This window comes from Aricia agestis, chromosome 4 (genome assembly GCF_905147365.1).
Source record: "Aricia agestis chromosome 4, ilAriAges1.1, whole genome shotgun sequence".
In the NCBI taxonomy this organism is placed as follows: Eukaryota; Metazoa; Arthropoda; class Insecta; order Lepidoptera; family Lycaenidae; genus Aricia; species Aricia agestis.
The window spans coordinates 6983106-7008400 of record NC_056409.1 but is presented as its reverse complement, the minus strand read 5'-3'; the positions used below and the strand labels follow the sequence as shown (position 1 = coordinate 7008400).

The window sequence follows — 25295 nt, the reverse complement described above, 5'->3', positions numbered from 1 at the left end:
TATACAATACTTTTTATCCCGCAAAAATGTACGGTACCCGCGCGGTAAATGAATTTTGGTGCTACGGAGTTACGGGCGTCATTTTGTTTATTATATTTTTATTGTTATTTGGATCATTTGTCTGTATTAACTTTAAAGTTATAGTTATATCTGTAGCGGTAGCACGGCGACCAGCGGAAATGCGAAAGTATGGACAAACTGTGGAAATAAACCTAAGGTGCCGTTCCGATCTTTTTTCGTTCCGAAAAATTCAATTAAAATGCCACTTTATGACACACTATAGTATATGTCATAATGTAGGATATTATTTGAATTTTTAGAACTATAGTCTGTCATAAAGTGGCTTTTTAATTGAATTATTCGGAACTAAAAAAGATCGGAACGGCACCTTAAGTTTATCTCCACAGTTTGTGACTATAGTCTGTCATAAAGTGGCATTTTAATTGAATTTTTCGGAACGAAAAAAGATCGGAACGGCACCTTAGGTTTATTTCCACAGTTTGTCCATACTTTCGCATTTCCGCTGGTCGCCGTGCTAGCACTACTGGTAATTAATTATTGTGAGTTAATTATATCACAATTCATACCTTACGCCCTTTGTTATTAAACCACTAATTTTTATGGAGAGGTTCGTAATGGAAAAGGTTTATTATCTTAGGTCCTGAGAAAATATATTATTCACAAAAAAAATTTTTTTTCAATGCTAAAAATATGCGTACAAAGTAACAGGCAACATTTATTTCATTGATTGTATATTTAGTAAATTAAACAGACATACGTTTAATATACGTGTATTAGTGTAAATTACGTTTAATATTTTAGTGAAACTGATTTTCTAAAATAAAATAAGGTGGCAAATGAGTGAACGGACCCTTGATGGAAAGCTGCCGACGCCCATGGACACTTGCAACATCAGAAGAGTTGCAGGTGCATTGCCGGCCTTAATTAATATAAATTACGGTAAATTTTATAACAAAGCTGAATACTATGCTAAAGATGCGCTTACCCGGGCAATAATTACGGCAATAATTGCTCGGCAACACGAATGAAGCGATCTGGAGCAATTAGTGGAGTAACATGGAGCAATTTATTTCATATCGATCAATGTCATATCGCTCAAATATTCTCAAATATCACTCAATATCGTATTACGCAATACAGCTGCTTGTTGCCGCAAATTGCTTGATGTAGTCGTGACGTCAAAGTTGACGAGAATTGACTGGTGTTGAGCAATTTTAGTTGCGAGTATAAGCGCACTATAATAGAATCTACACGTCATAACGCGCCTGCATTTGACCGAGACATGCTACGCACGTTTTCGCTACGAAAGCCTACGCGTACGTAGCACCGTAGCACCGTAGCACCGTAGCACGCCTACGACGCGTGGCTACGGCGCGCCTACGTAGCAACAACGTAGCTATGGAACTACGAAGCACGTAATGGGTACTTAAAAAGTTCTTACTATGACTTTTTAGTGAAGAATTAGCAATAATAATTACTAGAGGTCGCCTAGTGTTCGAAATTCGACCTTAAATATAAGTTTCAACTAGTACTTTAAAAATCAATGAAAATTAAAAAAATTGAAATCTGAAAATGTTTTACAGTGAGCGAGCTGATGATGATAAAATATTAGCAATAAGAGTACTTTTAACCCATCAATCCCTAAGCGGCATCCGGCTGTCGCATAATAATTGAAAATCTATTGTCTGCGATTCCCACGATCGTGATATTACACAAAAACTACTAACTAGATCAAAATCGGTCCACCTGTATAGATGCTACGACACTTAAAACACTCTTTTTCGTCGGGAGCTAAAGAGACATAATTGTTATGGTTTCAAGTATATTTTTTCGCATTTAATGTAACAAAAGACATCGAATTTTATTGTATTTTTTACCTTACATTTATTATAACAAAACACATCGTTCAGTATCCAGGTGACAGCTGTTATTTTTTAAGTGTAATTTTTTCACACTGTACCAAAACACATAAGTTGAAGTATCCAAGTATCCAGGTGTCCAGGTGTTGTGGTGCGGGCGTCATTCGCGCTCAGTCCGCCGACCGCGATGGGCGTCCCGAGCCCCGCGCCAGAGCTCGATAGAGCGCGGCGTCCGCACCTGTTGATCGTCGACGACTCCAGGGAACCCGCTGAAGGTTAGTGTCATTGCCATGTGCTAAACTTGGGCTGTATTAAATTCAATGTAAGGGCTTTAAATTCAATGTTGGGGCTTTAAATGCAATTTTACGGCGTTCAATTTTATATATATATATATGTTTTTAATTTGTTTAGGAAGTTTATTGTAATTTTAGACATTAATGAGTTTTTTATACTATTTATTGATACAGATGTTTCACTTTTTAATGAGTTTTTATACTATTTATTGATATAGATGTTTCACTTTTTAGACGTTTGTTAGGATATTTTGAAATGTCAATTCGTTTATTTGAAATTGAAAAATGTGTCAATTTGTTTTTTATTACAAATTCAGTAGTTTTTCTAAAATTTTACTAGTTTCAATTTAAAAACAAGTGAGTTAAATTTATATATTTTTTTAAGTACATACAAATGTATTATTACTATTGTGAATTGTATATCACACTTTTATTAATACAATTTTTGGCTTATTGAATTCTGTAATAAGTGTGATTAATTATTTTTTTTCTTTCTATGTAGAAAGCAAGCTGTCGTGTTTATAATAGGAATTTAGTGGTTAGCAAGTTTTTATGAGTTATGATTACGGCCTAAAATTACGTCGTAAAGACTTAGGCTTTTGCGATGAAACTTTTTAACGAGGTTTACATTTTAAACTTTTCATTTTTCAAGCTGAGTTGTTCGTGTAAATTGTAAGTAACCCTTTTTAATTTTTTGTTGTAAAGTTTTTAAAAATAGGTTTTATTTTCTTTTTAAATTATATTTTGCTTTACTTATAATTTTTGATGACATAATTTATTTAAAAGACTAACTTGTAAGGCTAGTTATTAATCTTACTAAACCTAACCTTTGAGTGACCATCGTATGGTACTTATGTAGATGTTTCATCCTTTATAGATTACTAGATGACGCCCGCAACCCCGTTGCGACAAAACTCTCGTATCGCGTGGGCACCGTACTTTTTTTTCGGGATAAAAAGTATCTTGTCCTTTCCCGGGATTCAAAGTATCTCCATACTAAATTTCAGCAAAATCGGTTTAGCAATTTCGGCGTGAAGAGGTAACAGCCAGACAGACAGACGGACAGACAGACAGACACTTTCGCATTTACAATATTAGTATGGATAACTGTTGCTTAGCTTTCGATAAAACTTTTATGACGACAATATCTGTTTCCAAGGAAAGGATATATTTCTCGTGTAACATATTTTTCTTTCTTACAATATGTGAATGCGAGTAAACAGCGCCGATATATCAATGTACTGTCACATTTTGCTGATGGTTTTTTGATGACACCTTAAATGGGTTTCTGAGAAAGGATTTATGAAATGATTTTTTAATTTTATAACACATTTTTGCTTAGAGTTTTGCAAATGTTTAAATATTTAAAAAATGCTACAAAGGGAAAATAAAAATAATAATCTGGAAAATAATATTAAATTTAACAAAAACTTATTTATGGATTGGTTTTTTTACGAAAAATCGTGTGTAAAAAAATCGTGTGAAAAAAAGAGAAATTATCAATCATATTTTATTATTTTCAATTAATTATATTTGATTTAAAAAGGAAAACACTCTGATAGAAGATTACAAATAAAAATGTAAGGTAAATCAGACCAGTAATATTTTTACATAACATCTCGTGTGTAGTGTTTCTAAGTTGTAACAAGTTTATTATGTTTTTTTATGAAATAAGGGGGGCAAACGAGCAAACGGGTCACCAGATGGAAAGCAACTTCCGTCGCCCATGGACACTAGCAGCATCAGAAGAGCTGCAGGTGCGTTGCCGGTCTTTTTAGAGGGAATAGGGTAATAGGGGAGGGTAGGGAAGGGATAACGGTAGGGGATTGGACCTCCAGTACTCGGCGAAACACAGCGCAAACGCTGTTTCACGCCGGTTTTCTGTGAGCCCGTGGTATTTCTCCGGTCGAGCCGGCCCATTCGTGCTGAAGCATGGCTCTCCCACGTCAAATGTATGTATGTGTATAAGTAATATCGGTCCAGTTGATCGATGTCGGGAGTGGCCGAAGGTCAAGAGGTGTATCCTGCTGTTTATTTTGGCAGATTAAAATGTCTGGTAATGTTTTGGCAGATAAGGTCGGTTGCGGTTCACTAGTGTTTTTGAACGATACCCAACAATGACGGTGTTTGAAATTCTATTTGCCACCAGGTGCCATTAGGGTCTATCGTGTCAAATAATCATAATATTATATTGACATATGACAGCTATATCGTGACATAATATGACAGTAGTTTGACACAACAGACCCTAAGGTAACATAGCTGCACCTGGTGGCAAATATAATTTCAAACACCCTCATTTAAACAGTACTTACCGTATTATACAAAAGTTTTTCAAAATTTTCGTTAAAAAAATAATATTTTCATAAAACCAGTTAAAAAAAAACTAGGTTCGTTAGCGTGATTAATGAAAAACAACATAGATTATATTTTATAGTATCGCTAACGACGATGTAATAATTTTTGCTTACGTCAATTTTATACATTGTTTTTTTCAAAGTTTGTCATCATAATAATTGCCTATGGCGTGTTAATAACACCCTTGTATGTCTTATATATTAATTATATTTCTTCGCTTCATTCTTCGATATATAATTAACCAGTAGTACCTTTGTATATCTGCTTGGCATACGCGTTTTTTTAAAGATTTATGTAGGTAAGTTGAAAAATTACACGCTCGCCCGATCACATGGCGTTCCAGCGTGCCCCATTCTTTGTTAACGCGAGGCAACGCGAACACGTTTACTAAGTAACCATGCTAAAGGACAGCGCTCAGAAGAAAATTGGTTATTATTATTAAGATGATTGAGTCAGTGTTGTAAGTAACTAAAGTCAGTGTTATTTTATCATGTAACAAGAAAATACATGTAAGTACTATTAAATACTTAAATAAACGGCAGGCACTACCGAGGCCTAGACGAGCCAATTATATTCAATACTAGCCGGCTTGTACTACGACCGCGAGTCAATTAAACGTACAATGTGTTTGGACTGCGAGTCTTTATCACAATCTATAATATTATGTATGCTTTATCTGTTCTATAAATAGAATTATAGAACTATATGTTTTCTGGATGGGGGGAAATAGCTGCAGGTGATTTCTGCAATCATTTTATTAACCGGTATGTACTGCAACTGTGACTCAATAAGTACAGTGTGTTTGGACCGCGAGTTCTTTTACACAATCTATATTCTATATGCATCGGAATTGATTGCGGATCTCTGACGATGTTTTACCTATTCTATAAACAGAACTATATGTTTGCCCGATTGGGGTAAATAACTGCAAGTAAATTACTGCAAGTGTTTAATTATATTTAGTTATTTTATAAACTGCCATAATGTGTGGATTGACTGCGGGTCTCTAAACACAATTTATATGCATTGGAATTGACTGCGAGTCTCTGACGATGTTTTATCTGTTCTATAAATAGAACTATGCGTTGGCCGGTTTGGGGATTAACAGCGAGTTGTTTTATAAACCGCCATAATGTGTGGATTGACCGCGAGTCTCTAAGCACAATCCTTATGCATCGGAATTGACTGCGGGTCTCTGACGATGTTTTATCTAAAAATAGAAGTATAATATGTTGGCTGGTTTACGAGGGTTAACTGAGAGTTAATTACTATTTAAATTTAAAATATATTGATATTTTTAAATCAACATAATGTATGGATTGACTACGAGTCTCCGACAGTTTAAAAATAAAAATTAGCAACTACCGCGCGTTTTCTCGCGCTCTTATTTTTTTATAAATAGAACTACATATCTTTGCCGTTTTATAGAGAACAGCTATTTTGAGCTAATAACTAGATTGACTGCGAGTCTCATAAATTAACAAACAATGCGCGTCCCGTGCGATCCTTTTGTTCTAAATATAGAACTACGATTATAATTTATTATGTCTGCCGGTATATAATTATTATTATTAAATAAGTTTTGCACCAATGTTGGAACTCGGGATACACCGCGAGTGTATAACGAAACTTACTTAATATCTACGTAACGTGATAGTTACTACCCTCAATATTTTTTGTAACATATTTTATCGACAAATAAGTCGATTATAACAAGCAATTAAGCTACCCCAATATTTATTTTTTTGAGGTCACTAAGCAATCAATCGGGGAAATAAAACTAAAAGTGACCGATATACGGGTCGATCAGGTTATGAATGAACCCGAAGCTTTCCCACTCCTAAACCAGTGGATTCGGAGTACCGACACCGATAGAACCGGACCAGATCCGGATAGATCCAGGGCTCCTACTGACATTAGGTGAACCCTCGTTGGATTCGACAGATTATGGTTTTTAAATGACCCCAAAAACAATTAAGATAAGCTACTGCTTATAAAATATTCCTGATAATAAGTGTTGCAGATGGATTCAATTTCGATCGATTATTAATATTATCATTAAATAGATTTCACCTGACAAAGTCTCGATATTATCAGACTTATCAACAGTATCTGACTTATCTGGATATTAATTATTTAATTATTATCAGACTTATATGATAATATATTATCAGACAAGACAACTTCGTATGACTTCGTAACGGAAACCTATAACACTCAGACTCGATAAGTCTTGTCTCAATATCAGACCGTGATTATTATGGTTTCGCTGGATAATTCCAGTATTTGTTCTCAGAGACATACTAGAACATCCCATCAATCGGGTATCTTTTGGGCTCTGGCAAACCCTTCCCGCTACCCGAAGGGGGGGGGGGGGGGAGAGCTGGTAACCGTCGGCTGGCGCCGCTAGTACTGTACCGCTACAGAACCTTCGAGTTCGAAGAGCGTTGAGTCGACTAAACGCTCAACACCGCAGCAGTAGTGCTGACAGATATTTTTATATATATGTTTTACAGATGTTACTATTATGATTATTGTGGGCTTAATACAACTATCCCCAACCCGCAGCCCGCGGGCTGCATGCGGGCCGCGGCGCCGGGATTTTATTTGTAGCCCGCGTGATGTTAAACCATTTTGAAATTCACGCCCACCGGCAAAATCAAAGTCAACGTGAAAGTCTTTCACTTGTAAATCGTTAATTTTGAAAAACGTTATTTTTAAACTTAAAAATATTTGTTGCGGCCCGTTACACCAAAACCTTTTATGTTTGCGGCCCGCATGAGAAAAAAATAATAATTAGGGAACTTCGTTCCAAAAACAAAAACAGATTGGAGACCACTAGCTTAATATATTATACATCATGGCATCAATAAATTATTAGAATATGAAAACTATATCTTCGTGTACCCCCACCGAAGGTTACCTTATTTCAAAGCTTTTCTTTCCCCCAAACAAAGCGGCGGAAAATATTGTATTATATTTTAAACTATTTCTGAATTATTTTAAATTTGAAACCACTTCGTAAGTTTATTTTGAAATTACATATTAATTTGGAAAATTACCGTACGGCTTTAAAGCCAATACCCAAAAGTGGATATCTAGCAAAAATAGATTTAAAAACCTACTTCTTGGTTCCTATTAACTCACTAATCCATCGAAAGATTTTTCGAATTTACGGATTAAGAGCCTTAAGTCTTGACGTACAGATTATCAGATGTGCTAATATTTTGTTTTTGACAAAAAATATAAAAAAGGAAAACCAAACCAAGCGTATGCTTTATCACTACTAGACTTACCACGCTTTAACAAGTGTTCTAGGCGATAATTCTTCAGCGTTAGGCGCCCCTTTTTTTGTTTACGTTTGATTGTTAATAGTGCAATGGGTGTATTAAATCCACAACAAACAGGTAAATATTTAAGCCTTAACGTCTATAATATATATTATTATAATATAACTAGCTGTCCCGGCAAATGTTGTTTTGCCATATTAAGTATTTCGCCCATATTATTATTTTATTGAAGTGACTAAATAAGTACCTATGCCACCATGGCAAAGTCCATGATTGCTATCTCGTCACACAAACAATGGTCGCCGTCAGTCTCGACTTGTAACAATTTACTATTACTTACCAATAATATAAAGAGTGGATGTTGTCCGATTCTCAACCCTAGCCGATATGCTCGCTAAGATTCACGAAAATCGGTCGAGCCGTTTCAGAAGGGTTCAACCACGCACACCATGACTGGAGAATTTTATATATTAGATATATTATAAAATAATATATGACTATTAAAACGGAATAATATAGAACAGTTAAATCAGTGTACTATTCGTGAGCTAGCTCAACTGATAGGTATTTTGACACCTTCATATCCTGATTCCTGACTCCCACCGCGGAATGCAACTGGTTTTTCAGCGATTAAAATTTTTAATACTAAATAAAATATGCAATGATAAATACGATAACAGAATCACACTTATTCTTGAATAACATCTAATTGTTAAAATATTCAGCCTGCAGGTGGACTGAGAACACAATATTCTCAACTTTCAATCATAATATTAATATGCAATAATCACATTATCGACGACCACAGAGCCGGACCCAGTTAAAGCAGTGGACTCTTGAAGCGATCTTCGTCCGCTCCATCGGAACTTTAGCCAAAGAATTTGACAATGGCTGTAATACAATATCTTCTACAGCCATCACTGTGCACTGTCATTGTTTATGAACAATGTTGACATTATTGGTTGGTCACAGATGAATGTGTGAAGCGTCTTTCAAAAGAAGCTTTCCGGTAATAAAAATCCTAGCCCATACCTGAGTAGTATAGTACCCGGGATCCACTTATAAATTATTTGCTTTTTCTTGCACTCTGTACCTACTGAATACTGGTCATTGACTTAAAACTTTCTGCCTAATAAATCTCGGCAAAATAAAAATTACGGTTTTAAATAGCGACATTAATATTACAATGACATCAACTCCCGGGCGTGATCGGATCGGTGATGTTATTAAATTATATAAGTACCTAATTATTTAAAAAAAAAAAAAAAAAAAAAAAGAAGTTATACTTAAATTACTACGCCGTGCGATGGTTATTCAAGATTATATTAAATAGGATAATGCTACAGTACGGGTTATTATTGCTAACGTTTAACGCTCTGCATAGAACAGCCACCTCCCAGTCGGTTAGCCGCTGGATAAAGCAGGTGCTGTGCGAGAGCGGCGCGGCGTCGATACGAGCGTCGACACGGAGACTGCGACTCGACACGATTAGTAAGACGACAGTCGACAGGCAGGACTAGCGACTCCAATACTTTCGCTATTTTCCTTAGCCATAATTTTATCGACGAACAAAGTTTCCATCCCAGTATGTTATCATTTGAATCACAAACCATAGAGGTCTCTTAAGTCTTGTTTTTACTGACTATTATTTTTATTTATGGCCATAATGTTAAATTCTTTCTCGAATATAATGATTACTATTCAATTCATAATGTACCAGTGTCCAGTACATAATATAATAAATTGTATTTTGTAAAAAAAAAAAAATCTTTCTTTCGTTACTCTGAAAATCTACTGGTTAATTATATATCGAAGAATGAAGCGAAGAAATATAATAAATGATCAAACGAACTTACCAAGTGAAGTTCGATCATTATTATATGAGTCGCTTCATTCGAAGATATAATCTCCCTCCCACCCAGTCTGCACGAAACTATGTTTGCTGCAGTACCCAAAGAAAGAAAGAAAGATTTTTGCATTACTTCTCTCTAAACATAATGAGGCACGCTGGAACGCCATGTGATCGGGCGAGCGTGTAATTTTTCAACTTACCTACATAAATCTTTAAAAAAACGCGTATGCCAAGCAGATATACAAAGGTACTACTGGTTAATTATATATCTTCGAATGAAGCGACTCATATAATAATGATCGAACTTCACTTGGTAAGTTCGTTTGATCATTTATTATATGCCTTGTATGTCATAATAGTTATCCTAAATAATAGATTTTAATTGCGTCAAGCACTAGAACAGCTTTGGAACAATAAACATAATATTGTAGGTCATAATATGTCATAAGCATAACAAATTTAGCTCCATTGTTAATCCATGATAAACCTATTTAGGTTGCTCAATAAGGCTGGAACAAAGGCTTGGGTTATACAGGGTGTAACAAAAACAAGTGATAATACTTTAGGGTCTGTACGTGTTCCTTGTAGAGAGTTCACTGTGAAAGTAGCAGCGCTGAAAGACCAAATTTTTTTTTCACTTTTGTATGGGGAAACTTGTGACGCTTGGGCCGTTGCCCATACAAAAGTGAATTTTTTTTTTCGTTTTTCAGCGCTGCTACTTTCACAGTGAACTCTTTACAAGGAACATGTACACACCCTAAAGTATTATCACTTATTTTTGTTACACCCTGTATAAATTGCTCCGACATACTAAGCCTTTGTGACTCTTCTGGTATCACAAATATTAATAATACCAAAAAATAAAGTTTATGGAATAAACAATCGGCAATTATTGCATGTAACATAATTTATTCTAATTGTTTCTTCCATATTTTTTTTCAATATCTGCATACTAAGAAATTGAAACTAGGGTAAATAAATTATTTTTTGTGTCGTAAATGCGTTTTATGATACAATAACTGGTGTATGGCGTAAGGTCCAGGTGTCCTTGGCTTATTCAATAAAAATAACAAAGTTTCTCGCTCAGCCCGCGCAGGCTCTCCCGGACATGAAAAAGGTTAATGTAAATAAGGAAGCTCATCCCGTTTCATTATTATTACAAATAGCTTAATTCAAACCTTCACAAGAAAATATACTTAAACATTTCCTGTTGGGTCACTTTTTACATAATAACAAAACTTTGCTATATTATGATTTATGTTCTAACTTGTTATTGGATTTTTGAAAGAAGTCATGAAAGAATTTCCTTTGCGATGTCGTGCTTTCCATAGTGCTTTGAAGAAATCGTCAATTTTAGTACAAAGTATTATAGTGCTTTCTATCTTTTTCATGTGGTAGACCATAGTCTACTGAGTCCTTATGTAGAAAACATAAGTACTAACCAATAGTTTGGTTTGGGACGTTACGACGGACGTTTAGACGGACTACTCGCGCTGCCGGCAATATCGTCCTGAATACTTCTGCGGCAGTAACGACGCGAGTGAGCTTTTACACTCAGCCCTCTACATTTTTTTTTTTTATTAAATAAGGGGGCAAACGAGCAAACGGGTCACCTGATGGTAAGCAACTACCGCCGCCCATGGACACTCGCAACATCAGAAGAGCTGCAGGTGCGTTGCCGGCCTTTAAAATACATACTCGCCGCATGAGGCAGCGGCAGCGGCAGCGGCATCAAGAGTGGCAGCGCGAGTAACTTTATTACATCCTCGCGCTGCCCACTTCCCTTTTCACTTTCCTGCCCACTTCCCTGCCCAACAGGGCAATATACTTTCATTATTAAGTTAGTTTTTAATTTCAATGTTTATATAAAAAAGTAACTGAACGACCACAGATTATCTTTACTTATATTTTGAAGAAGAAAATATGTTTGTTCGTCTTGAATTTGCATTGAACAAATAGGCTTGCAACTAGTGCAATTCAGATGAAATTTTGCCCAGATACAAAGAAGACTATGATGAGATGATTGACTTGATTGATCATTCTTTATCGTCAAAAATTTACGGTTTCTGCAGAAGTCTATATTGTACGATATAGGAGAAAAATTTCGTATATGTAGTACCACCATTTATTATCAACATGGGTTCGATTTTGTATCGTGATACACATTTTTCAAGCATATGATAGATAGGGGATTATGTGATAGATATCCTATTTACGATTGTATAATATGAAACCGGATGTAATAGGGATCTGGAGTCTGGAGAATGCTGCCTTAGCCATGAGTTGGATTTAACTCATTTACCGTGTACGAGTTTTTCTCATATGATTTATATTTTATATTCAGGAAGCAATAACCCCAACCTTGAAAATATAGTATTTTTTTGTAATAAGTTCTATTTCAAATGCAAAATGATTTAAATTTTAAATATATGGTACTTTTTACTAAATAGTTTTAAATATAAAATAATCCTGGCTTAAAATATTGTAAACCTACAATTTGAAGACGCGAGTGGACGAACCAGAAACCGGGACTACGCTCTTTTCTTGAAGGTTTGCAGGTCGTATCGGTCCGGAAATACTGCTGGCGACAGTTCATTCCAGAGTTTTACAGTGCGCGGCAGAAAGTTACGCGAAAAACGCACTGTGGAAGACTGCCACTCATCAAGGTGATGAGGATGGTATGTTTTTCGTGTGGGACGATAGCGAAAAGTTGCAGGTGGCAGCACTCCCCGTGATACAACCGATAGAGGATGCAGAGTGAAGCTACATGTCGGCGTAATTCCAGGGGGTCCAAGCTGTTTGAAACACTATGGCAGTCAACAATTCGAGCGAGAGAAATGTAAAAGACTAGATGACGTCTGAAACTCCTTCGTTCACCGCGCGGGAACCGTACCGTTTTTCTTGGATAAAACTATTTATGTCCATTCCCGGGACACGAAGTATCTGCTTTTTTATGAAATAAGGGGGCAAACGAGCAAACGGGTCACCTGATGGAAAGCAACTTCCGTCTCCCATGGACACTCGCAGCATCAGAAGAGCTGCAGGTGCGTTGCCGGCCTTTTAAGAGGGAATAGGGTAATAGGGGAGGGTAGGAAAGGAAATAGGAGAGGGTAGGAAAGAGAAAAGGGTAGGGGATTGGGCCTCCGCTAAACACACTCACTCGGCGAAACACAGCGCAAGCGCTGTTTCACGCCGGTTTTCTGTGAGCCCGTGGTATTTCTTCGGTCGAGCCGGCCCATTTGTGCCGAAGCAAGGCTCTCCCACGTCAAAAAATCATCCATGTCAAATTTAAGCAAAATCGGTTAAGCGGTTTGAGCGTTAAAAGGTTACAGACAGACAAGCAGACAGACAGACATACGGTCTTTTTTTTTTATTATTAAATACTCTTGTCCCTGATTTTTATTCGAGGGATTTATGTTCTGAATACAATTTATACTGTCCTATGTCTATACACTTATCTCCTATTTCTATTTTGTGTTCTGTTAATACTATTTACTCCTTTTATTATTTTAACACAATATAGCAAAAATTCTTCCCTATTTTTCTTATCTTTTACTATTTCCTTTATGCTATCAACATTAATTTCTAGTCCTATTTTCATCTCCAGATCATATTTTGGCCTCGAGTATATTGGGCATTCTGTTAGAAGATGTGGTACATCTTCTATTTTACTAGGGTCACACCTGCACGATGGGCTCTCTTTGCACCTGAAGCGGTACAGATACCCAGAGAGCCCACCGTGCCCGGTCAGTGCCTGTGTTATTTCCTTATTGAGTTTAATCTCCTTAAAGACCTTGTGAGCTGCCCCTATATCCTGTGCGAACATTTTAGTGACACCTCCAGTAGTACCCTCTTGGTACCTTCGATCCCACTCACGAAGAGTTTCCTCACGGATTAGCCTCTTCGCGTGTGAGACCGGACACAGGTCATAATGGGGTTTAACCCTCAGTCCAACTGCAGCTTCTTTGGCCAACTCGTCAGCGCGTTCGTTCCCTGTTAGTCCCACGTGTGCCTTGACCCAGAACAGAAATATCTCTCTGTTCTGGTTCAATGCACACGCGATGTTCTTCTTAGTTTGTAAGGCAACCTTATTAATGGTTCCGGCGCTGCACACGGCCTCGATTGCCGCTCTTGAATCGCTGTAGATACCAATTTTGTGATCTGATGTATCTAGAGCAACTTTCGAGGCCCTGCTCAGCGCAAGAAGTTCCGCCTGATAGACTGTGCAGTGGTCTGCAAGCTTGAGCTTAAGGTGCCGCGTCTCCCGATCGCCTGTCCATATTGACAGACATACGGTCAGTCAGACACACTTTCGCATTTATAATATTAGTATGGAATTATGGATATTTTATCGCAAGAAAATCAGAAAAGCCGGGGAAAACGAGCACAATGAGCACGTTAGTTGGAAGTACTCGTAATAAAGTACTTTTCGTATATTGTACCTTACTGTTATTAGACGAAGTTTTTTCGTATCCTCCTTGAAGTTTTCGTCCCTGGCGGAAGGAGCGAGGTCACAGTTTTATCGCAACTAGCCAACTAGCCACATGTATGAATATGTCAGTGTCGTAAATAAAACTAACTGCTCAATTGCATTACTTTTAAAGTTTATTTAAACGGAAATAAAAAAAAAACATTAAGGGGAAATATTTTCGGAAGAATTACTTATTGGATCTATAAATATATTTAACTTAATATTAAAAATATATAATATCATGATTTTATATTACATTGGGTACAAGATTGTGTGGGTAAAGATGTATTCGGCTTTTCACACGAAGAAAAATAAAAGAGCCATATTAGCATTATTGCATTTTATGCACTACACGTTTTAAGATAATCATTTACAAAATAAATAGGTCTATAATATTCAATTATTATAGATCTTTTGTAATTATTATCACAATGTCAGACCCTAGTTCTCCGTATTTACAGCAAAAACTTAAATAATAATTTGTGAAGAATATTTTAAAAAACTAATTAATTCACATCAAAACATTCAAACTGGGCTTAGTATTTGAAATAATGTTAAGTTGACATTCTTAATTACAATTTACAAATATTTGAGAAGTGAGAACTGTTTTTAACTCTCGATATTTTTTGCAGTTATTCAATATAATTTTCTTAAATGAATTTATTCTTTAAAATATTTTAAGATAGTTAATTACTGTTAATTATAGGTGGGTTGCACCTACTTACTTTAACTATAACTTTAACCATAACCAAATGTCAAATGAACTATCAAATCCCTATTAAAAGTCCATAATGGACGCCATATTTGACTATAACCTTCACCTTAACTATAACTACGCCTCTGGTGCAGCCCACCCTAAGGTGGGATTTCACCAAACACACATAAAACTTAGTTTTATAAAACTTAGTTCCCATTGAACGCGTTCATGCTGCGACGTAAATCTCGTTTTGTTTCGATTGGATTTCACAAACTTCTTTTAATCGCGATTATTAAATCTTAGTTTACGTGACGTCACGCGATTATTTTACATGTTTTCGTCATTTTAAAGCCTTTTCACGTTAATTTAACTACGAAATAGCAAGAAAAAATACATAAACTAACAAACGCATGTGTCAAAACTGTCATCTTGACATTTCTTTTGTTTATGTTTTTCGTTCCGCCATGACAGAGCTTGAACGGGTTTTATAACGTTAAACTTCGGACTTTGGGCGTTCAAAAGATAAAACTCGGATTTGCTGTGAACGCGCTCAGTTTATGCTGGTGAAATGCATTACAATGTTATAATCGCGTTTATACGTTTTGAACCGGTTCAGAGTGCTTTGAACGCGTTCCATTTCTTTGGTGAAATCTCCCCTCAGTATCAAAGCGGCTATTTTTATCTTCGCAAATTATTAATATGTGCAATGTCAAGTGCCATAATGAGATAAGTTCCAGTTTATTTCAGTCGCAATCAAGTTCAGAGGAAGTTGATATCCGTTAGATAAGTAGCACTCAGCAGTTGTGTATTCATTTATGAACAACTCCCGCCATATTCATTTATGAACATGATGACGCCCGCAACTCCATTGCGTTAAAATTCGTTTATCGCGCGGGAACCGTACATTTTTCTGGGATAAAAAGTAACCTATGTCCTTTCCCGGGACTCAAAGGATCTCCGTACCTTTCAGCAAAATCGGTTCAGCGGTTTGGGCGTGAAGAGGTAACAAACCGACAGACACATTTTCGCGTTTATAATGTTACTTAGTGCGGATTTTGCTACATAAATACTAATACACCATTGCATTTTAGTTAGTCTAATAAAGGTTGTTGTTAGTACAAGGCCCGGTCTTCTCGCCGGGTAATTTACTCAACTAGTGTCTAGGACAATTCCCATTTTATAGTTTCTAACCGACAATTTAGAAATAATCGGCCAAGTGCGAGTCGGACTCGCGCACTAAGGGTTCCGTACCAATAAAGAGCAAAATTAGGTCATAAATTGTGTTTATTCTTTTATTTTAATATTATTATTAAATATTAAAGTACACATATAACTAAGGACTTTGAGAAAAATTCAAGTACCTACCTGTTGCCGTTATAGATATGGAGCAAAAAAGGCCAGAAAAATCCTGTTTTTTGTATGGGTTATTATAGTACTTATTTGTTGTTATAGCGGCAACAGGGTCCCGTTTTTACCCTTTGGGTACGGAACCCTAAAAAGCTACGGGATTTGAAATAACGCATCGCTAATGCCTATTTTTTTTTTATTTTCTACTAAAAGCTGGTATGTACCACTGCATATAAGTGATGTCATATCATAACAAATACATAAAGCGGACCAACACTTGTGACCTTTACTGGATAGTGGATTACCAATCGAAAGTGGCGATAAAAGTTTTATGACACTTTGGCGATGTCATTAATATCTGTAATCTTGCAAGAAAAGTTGTGGGATGTACTATCGGAGATGATTCGTATCAGATGGTAGATCTATGTTATTTGGCCGGGTTATATTAATGTTAGTGTAGTGATCTAGCGGGGCTTGTAGACAACATTTTGATTGTACATTGTACAGGATAGTTTTGTAAAACGAATGTATTGTTTCGTTTTTAGCATTTTTATACAGAGCACACACATCAAGTGTGTGTGAAACATTTTTTGCGAAACAACCTCGGAAACAAATTAGTATAAAAATAAATGACATTTATTAATAGCTCACAAAGACGAAAACGACAAAGTCAAGGTCTATACCTACAGCAGTATTATCTTTCGCACGTCACATAAAAGGAAACCTGAAAGGACGTTCAAAGCAATCTATTATTTATGGAGTCGTAACAAAAATAGATGTATAAAAGGATATTCGATAGAATTCCTACGCACATTGGTGCGTGATGTGGGCGTGCAATGTTGCGAATGTGCTCGATATATTCAAATTTCAAAATGAGCCCACATGTTACATTCAAAACAATGTAAAGGGATCGTTTGAGTTCGAGCATGAAATATGTTGAACTTGAGGGCAATTTGAAAAGTAATGAGTTTATTTCATTTAAATTAAAATATTATGATCATTGTTTTTTTTTATATGAACTAGTGAATATGAATATTTTAATAATTTTAATAATAAGTGAACAAAATAAAAAGTAACAAAGATAGCAATTTTCGTAAGTTTCAGTTATGAAAACGTTTTATTTCTTTCAGAGGCGAGTATTTATTATAAGTATATATACTTAATTGTAAATAATTACAATATAATATTCAAATATTTTTACTATTTTAAATTTTATAAGTACACAGATTTTTACATTTATTAGCTATGTCCACACTCCACACCATAGTGTGGACAACAACAAGAATGACGAAAATTGAAGACGAAAGCGCATACACTTCTTCTCCAATTTTCGTCATTCTTTCATTCAACTTTCGTTTTGACGCATTCAATAATTGAATGCGTCAGCAAACGCAACGCCAACTATCATTTATAACAAAGCGAAAGTTTTGGATACGGTCAGAAGGCATGCGTTGCGGGCATGCCTCACGTTCACTGTTGATTCCGTTATAAATTTTTATACTTACTTGAAAATAAGCTCCGAATTGTTTCGTTTTCTAAAATTAGATACTACATTATATTTCCGAGAATTCGATCTGAGCAAAAACACGCTATGTTAAAATTCTCTCGATAGAAAAAAATCACAAAGATGCATCTAATTTTCAAGAATTTTTCATTTATTGCCATAACCGTGCATTGATATAAGTTAATATTTTACACATTGTATAAAATTCTATCATTGAGAGATCAACTTAGCGGATTTTTAAAATGTTGTATATTTATCGAGTTATTGAGAAAAAACTAATTTGGCGATGAATCCGCGTCGTCCTTTTTCACCTGGCATATGAAAGACGGGCGTGAGTCGCCCTCTTAAAATTTATTTTAATGATATTTTGATTATAAAATTAATATTTTTAAACGAATACAAAATATAATATACTATATAAATCATTGTTATTTTTCAATTACCTACAGATGTTTTCGAATAAAATCTCCTACTTATATTTTATTTAAAAAAAAACTCCGATAAAAACATGATAAAAAAATCCATTTAGTTTTATAATTTGCCTGTTGCTGACAGTCAGATCGCGATTCACTTTGAAGGCGAACGTTATCATTATGTGAGTTTTCAATTTATTTCAAAACATTTTGAGCTCTATTTTCTCAGCATTTTAATGAAGACAAAGTGAATTTTGTCTAAATAGGTACGTTAGTGAAAACATTTTTTATGTGTGAAGAATTTTATTTCAAGTGACCACATTTCAAAGGATTTTTGCCGTTGGGCATACTTCAAAGCTCTGTATAATATCAAAGACCGTATGTATGTTATTTTATAAAAATTGTGTAATATACAGTAAAGTGTAATAGTCTTTAAATATAATTATATAATGTATTTAATAAATAAAAATGTCTATAACTGGTGGCCTCTATTATCGTGTTCCATAATCTATTTAATATACTCTGGAATTTGTTGATCTATAGTAATATTATGTATTATAAATGTGAAAGTGTGTCTATCTGTCTGTCTGTATGTTGGGTAATATCACGCCCAAACCGCTGAACCGATTTTGCTGAAATTTAGTATGGAGGTTAGACGTACTTTGAGTCCCGGGAAAGGACATAGGATACTTTTTATAAAACGAGTTTTGTCGCAACGGAGTTGCGGGCGTCATCTAGTTTTAAATAAAATTTTAAGAATCGAAATGAAATTTTAACAACATTCATACCTTCACAATTATAACCTGGACGATATTTGATTTTTTGTTTTTTTTTTATTTTTATTTATGTAATTTGGGGCCGTCTATGGGCTATTCGCCCATATCCTTTTTTGTTATCTTTGTATTATTGAAATAATATTATTAATTGTAATATATTATCATGTATTATCATGTAATAACAATAAATATTTAATTTTTTTTATATGTTGCATTAAATAATTATTATAATCTTAATGTTTTGTACGGTGTAGTCCCAGTGTGGCCACACCGTTGGTAAATCTGCACTAATATTAATAATTCCAAAGTATGTCTGTATGTTACCTCTTTACGCTTAAAAACGTGGATCGATTATAACAACATTTTATACGTATTATACGTAAATACATAATATTACATATTTTACGCTGCAAAAATTTTACTTATAGTGAAACTTTGATTTTCATGAAAGGATATAGAATAGTGTTACGGTACATGGTATACGGACACGTGGTGCGCAAGTACATACTCGAACCTTCTAAAAAGGTCCAATGTTTGTTTACGTGTTTACCCTTTATTTGTTAGCGTGTTTGAATTTAGACCTTATGACTGAGTCCATAAGGTCTAAATTAAATTCAACCTACTGCACTATCGCAAGGACGGCAGTTTTATTGTGGCACATTCCCGAGCCTACTAGAAATTTCCCACGGTTGTTTACTTGTTTACGTGAAATCGGGAAATTTCTGGAATTCGTCTCGCCATATAAAAAGAGCCGCAGGCACGCCCGGCAAGTCAGTTCCTTTCGAGCTATCATCGAGGCGATTTCGGAGTGATCAATAGTGAGTGAACCAGTGAAACCTGCGACTTGGCTACGACCTAGGACAGTGATAGTGCTTAGTGATTGGACCTAGTGATTTGTGTTTGGACTTAGTGCTAAGTGTTGTGACCTAGTGTTGAGTGCAGTGTTAATAAAGTCTTCAAGAGAGTCACCAGGTCTTTCTCTCCAAATCCTCGAACCCTAGCACGTAACAACTGGTGTCAGAAGTGGGATTTGGAGATGCCATTGACTCCGAGAGAGGACTTCAAGGGGAGTGTCAGGACAAGGGCGCAGGGAGCTGCTGCCATTGACTCCGAGAGGGGAGTTGCGGAGGCCACACCCACTGAGGACCAAGCTCCGCCCACTGAGGGACAGGTCCCACTCACTGGCCCCGCCCACCTGGCTCCGCCCACTGACCACGCCCACCAGGCTCCGCCCACTTTGGGCGAAGCCACGCCCACTGGCTCCGCCCACCGGGACACGCCCACTGGCCACGCCCCTCAGGCTCCGCCCACTTTGTGCGTGGCCACGCCCACTGGCTCCGCCCACCAGGCCCCGCCCACTCAGGCCACGCCCACTGGCGCCGCCCACTGGGCCCCGCCTGCTCAGGCCCCGTCGACTAGTTCCATCTATCCTGCTACGCCCGTAGTTTCTACGGCCCCTCAAATGGCTCTTCAATTGGAAAGCATAATTGAATTAATTCAGGCTTTGCAGGAGTCTCAAAAAGCTGAAAGTCAGGCGTTGAAAGATTCTCAAAAGGCAATGATGGAGGCACAAGACCGCAAGCTTGGCGCTTTGATGGAGTCACAAGAATGCAAGCTCGGCGCTTTGCAAGAATTTCAGAAGGCTGAAATCAGAGCGATTCGAGAATCACAAGAGCAGCAAAAAGACCTCCAAGAAAAAGCACTTGGAGCTATAAAGGATGTTAGTGACACGGTGACTAAGCTTCGTAAAGATGTCGACGTAATGGACGAACGCGTTACCGGGTTAGGAGTGGATGTGGAAAATGTGAAAACCGGCCTCACTGAACTACAGAAGAAAGTAGTGCGCCTGGAAACCACAGGAATCGCGGCGTCTAGTGGAGCTTCCGTAGTGGTACAAGGACCAAGAGTTAAAGTGCCACCATACGACGGTACTACTTCCTGGAACGCTTATCGTCAGCAATTCCAGACGGTTGCTTCTGCCAACGGATGGACTGACGAACAATGCCTGACCGCTCTCACTGTCGCGCTCAGAGGGCAAGCCTTGTCAGTCCTGGAAGCACATACAGGAAATGGGTTCAAAGACCTGATGGAAGCCCTTGAATCCAGATACGGGGAGCGACACCTGGAGCACGTGTTCCGTGCTCAACTTCGTGACAGAGTCCAACGCTCAGGAGAAGGATTACAACAATGGGCGTTGGAAATTGAAAAACTCGTCAAGAAGGCACACCCAGGAGCTGACGCCAAGATGGTCGACACGAATATTGTGCAAGCATTTGTCGACGGAATCAGGGATCTGGAGGTCAGAGCTGCGGTGAGGCTTCGTCACCACACCTCGCTTAAGGAAGCATTGGCGCATGCTTTGGAAGTCGAGGCTGTTTGCCGTGACATACGACAGACCCATAAGATCCACGAGGTCTCTGAGGAAGTCAAGGAGGTCAAGGCTCCCACGAAGAAAAGTTTTGGAGCCATGTGCTACAAGTGCGGCGAGAGGGGCCATCTTCAGCTCAACTGCCCGCAGAAGGAGACCCAGATGGCAAGAATGAAAAGGCTCGAGGAACAAATGGAGGAGCTGAAGAAGCAAGGGGCTTCGTCCCCTGTCCGGGAGCAGGGAAACGAATAAAAGCCAGGACTAAGGGGCGAGTGCTGGCTGACACGGAGGAAGCCCCAATAACGGTTGTCTCCCAAGCAAGTAGCGGGAATAGTCTGGTGATTCAGGGGACTATTAACGGGATGGACTGCAAAATGACTCTAGACACAGGAGCCTCTAGAACAATAGTGAACCCAAATTTGATAAAAGCCGCAAGGAGGCACAAGAGGAGAATTAACTGTCGGCTTCTTACCGCCTCCGGTCAGCCAATACCCGTCCTGGGAGAAATGTCAGTTACGATTAATGTGGGGGAGTCCTCATACCCTCATGACGTTATCGTGGCTGAGATTATGGATGATTGCATCTTGGGTTTGGATTTCATGAAGAAGCACAACTGCAGAATTAATGTCGCTGACGGAGTTTTCAAGTGTGGTGAAGAAGAAATTTTCATCCTTGGAGGCGCCTGCGGGAAAGTTGAATGTGTAAAGAAAGTCATAATACCTGGACGTGCGGAAGCTCGGGTGCTGGTGAAACTACCGCCAGCTGGAAAGAAGAAGTTGAATAGATGCGTGTTGATCGAAGACACACCTACCAAGACATCAGCGCAAAAACTGATGACGGCGAGAACCCTTATTAGTGGAAGCAGTAACGCTGTGGTCAGGGTTTTGAATCTTGCTGATCGCGAGATCTGCTTGAACAAAGGTGACGTCATTGGAAAGTGCGAGGAAGTTGTCTGGATGAGAAAGTGTAGTTCGATCACAGGCTCAGACTCAGCAAACACCAGCAACTATGGAATAGTGACTGAACTACTCGATGACTGCAAGAGTAATCTGACTTATTCGCAGGGCATGAAAGCTAAGAAGTTTTTACAACGCCACGCGAATATCTTCTCCAGTCAGGAAGGCGACCTTGGAAGAACGTCGATGGTTCAGCACAGGATAGATACCGGAAGCGAGAACCCAATTCGTCAACGAGCAAGACGGATACCCATTGCAAAGGAAAAAGAAGTTGAAGGCCTTTTGGAGGACATGAGAAGGCATAAGATCATTGAACCGTCTGCAAGTCCGTGGTGCTCACCGGTTGTATTAGTGAAGAAGAAAGATGGCAGTACAAGATTTTGTGTGGACTACAGACGTCTCAATGATGTCACCAAGAAGGACAGTTATCCATTACCTCGAATTGACGACACTCTGGATACCTTGAGTGGCATGAAATGGTTCTCGACCCTGGACCTGAAATCTGGATACTGGCAGGTGGAAATTCATCTAAAAGACAAAGAGAAGACAGCTTTCTCCACCGGTAAAGGTTTATGGCAGTTTAACGTCATGCCCTTTGGATTGTGCAACGCACCTGCCACATTTGAGCGACTCATGGAGTGTGTACTGGCAGGCTTAGTTGGAGAGGCTTGCTTAGTCTACTTGGACGACGTCATCATTGTTGGCCGCGACTTCGAAGACCATTTGCGAAACTTAGAACGAGTTTTCGCCAAAATAGAGGGAGCCAAATTAAAGTTGAATCCGAAAAAGTGTCGTTTATTCAGGAGTAAGGTGAACTATCTCGGCCATGTTATCTCCAGTGATGGAATTCAGACGGACCCGGAGAAACTAGAAGCAGTCCAAAATTGGCCAACCCCTAAGAACAAAACCGAAGTGCGGGCATTTCTCGGCTTATGCTCCTACTACAGGCGTTTTGTTAAGGGATTCTCAGAGATAGCCAAGCCATTACATCGACTGACAGAAGATAAACGACAGTTTATTTGGGACGAGACTTCCGAAGATTCTTTTCAGAAACTAAAGAAACATCTGTGTGAAATACCAATCCTGGGGTATCCACAACCTGAAGGTCAGTTTATAGTCGACACGGACGCAAGCAACACGGCCATTGGAGGGGTGTTATCTCAAAAACAGGGTGAAAGAGAAGTTGTAATTGCATATTTCAGCAAATCTTTATCTAAGCCAGAGAGAAACTACTGTGTGACAAGAAGAGAACTCTTGGCTGTCGTAAAGACGCTACAACATTTCAGCAAGTATCTCATCGGCAGACACTTTTTACTGCGAACTGATCACGCAGCCTTGAAGTGGCTACTACAATTCAAGAACCCAGAAGGCCAAGTAGCTCGATGGATTGAACAACTCCAGGAGTATGACTTCAAGACGGAACACCGCAGCGGAAAGGCACATGGGAATGCCGACGCACTTTCGCGAAGGCCGTGTTCGGAAGACTGCAAACATTGTGTTAAGCAGGAATCTAATGAAGTAACATTAAAGTTAACGAAAACAAGTCCTTTGGGCCCATGGGAGAATGATGCTATGAGGGAGGCTCAAGAAACAGATGACGACCTTCGGCATATCATCACATGGAAGAAACGGGGTGATGAAAAACCAATCTGGAGTGAGGTTGCACCCACTGGCGCTGTCACTAAGGCGTACTGGGCGCAATGGGACAGTCTGATACTTCAAAACGGAATACTCTACCGGAAATGGGAGAAGACCAACGGCAGAGAGTTCCATCTTCAGATAGTTGTCCCAAGTACGAGAGTACCGGATGTTCTCCGTGAAATGCATGATGGCGTATCAGGAGGTCATCTAGGAGTAAAGAGGACGTTAACAAAAGTGCGAGAACGATTCTACTGGTTGCATTGTCGAGACGATGTACAGGATTGGTGCCGCAAATGTACTACTTGCGCTGCAGTGAAGGGACCACAGACAAGAAGCCGTGGGAGCCTGCGCTTGTATAACGTTGGCGCACCGTGGGAACGAATCGCAGTTGACGTAGCTGGGCCATTTCCTGTAACGGAATCAGGAAACAAGTATTTTATGGTTGTCATGGATTACTTCACCAAATGGCCAGAAGTGTTCGCCATACCAAACCAGGAAGCTACAACAGTTGCTTCTAAGCTAGTCGAAGAAGTAATATCTCGCTTTGGTGTGCCTCTAGAAATCCATTCCGATCAGGGCAGGAATTTCGAATCGCAGGTCTTCCAGGAAGTGTGCAGAATTTTGGGAATGCATAAAACGAGGACCACCGCGTACCATCCACAGTCTGATGGAATGGTTGAGAGATTTAACCAGACCCTTGAGAGGCATTTGGCGAAATTGGTAGATGACAAACAAAAGGACTGGGACAAGTATATACCACTCTTCCTTCTGTCGTACCGTACCGCCGAGCATGAGAGCATAAAAGCTACCCCGGCGTATGTCAATTACGGTAGAGAACTACGAGTACCAGTAGACCTTTTGACAGGAGGATCACCGGAAGAACCAAAGACCGTACCAGATTATGTCTGCGATTTAAGGGAAAAGATGCGCTATATACACGCCATGGTTCGGGAAAATGGGTTACAGTCAAGTGAGAACATGAAGACCAGATACGACCGGAAATCGAATACAAGCGGCTTCGAAGAAGGGTCACTGGTGTGGCTGCATAACCCAACTCGCCGAAAAGGCAAATCTCCAAAGTTGCAGACCAAGTGGGACGGCCCATACAAAGTGGTTACCCGATTGAATGATGTGACTTACAGGATTCAAAAGCAACCAAGAGGGACATTCAAAGTGGTACACATAGACCGTCTGGCGCGATACCATGGCAGTAACAATGATGCTCGGGACGAGCATCTCTAAGAGGGGAGTAGTGTTACGGTACATGGTATACGGACACGTGGTGCGCAAGTACATACTCGAACCTTCTAAAAAGGTCCAATGTTTGTTTACGTGTTTACCCTTTATTTGTTAGCGTGTTTGAATTTAGACCTTATGACTGAGTCCATAAGGTCTAAATTAAATTCAACCTACTGCACTATCGCAAGGACGGCAGTTTTATTGTGGCAC

The 25295-nt window shown here is 38.5% G+C and overlaps 1 protein-coding gene across 1 annotated transcript in view; it reads left to right on the top strand.

Moving 5' to 3' along the window:
* The first annotated feature begins 2059 nt into the window (after nucleotides 1-2059).
* Nucleotides 2060-25295, top strand: part of LOC121726317 (synaptotagmin-10-like) — a 121450-nt gene continuing 98214 nt past the window's right edge. Inside the window, exon 1 of the mRNA XM_042113631.1 lies at nucleotides 2060-2155. Coding sequence (XP_041969565.1) covers nucleotides 2068-2155 — 88 coding nt within the window. The 5' untranslated portion in view covers nucleotides 2060-2067. The remainder of the gene's footprint in view (nucleotides 2156-25295) is intronic.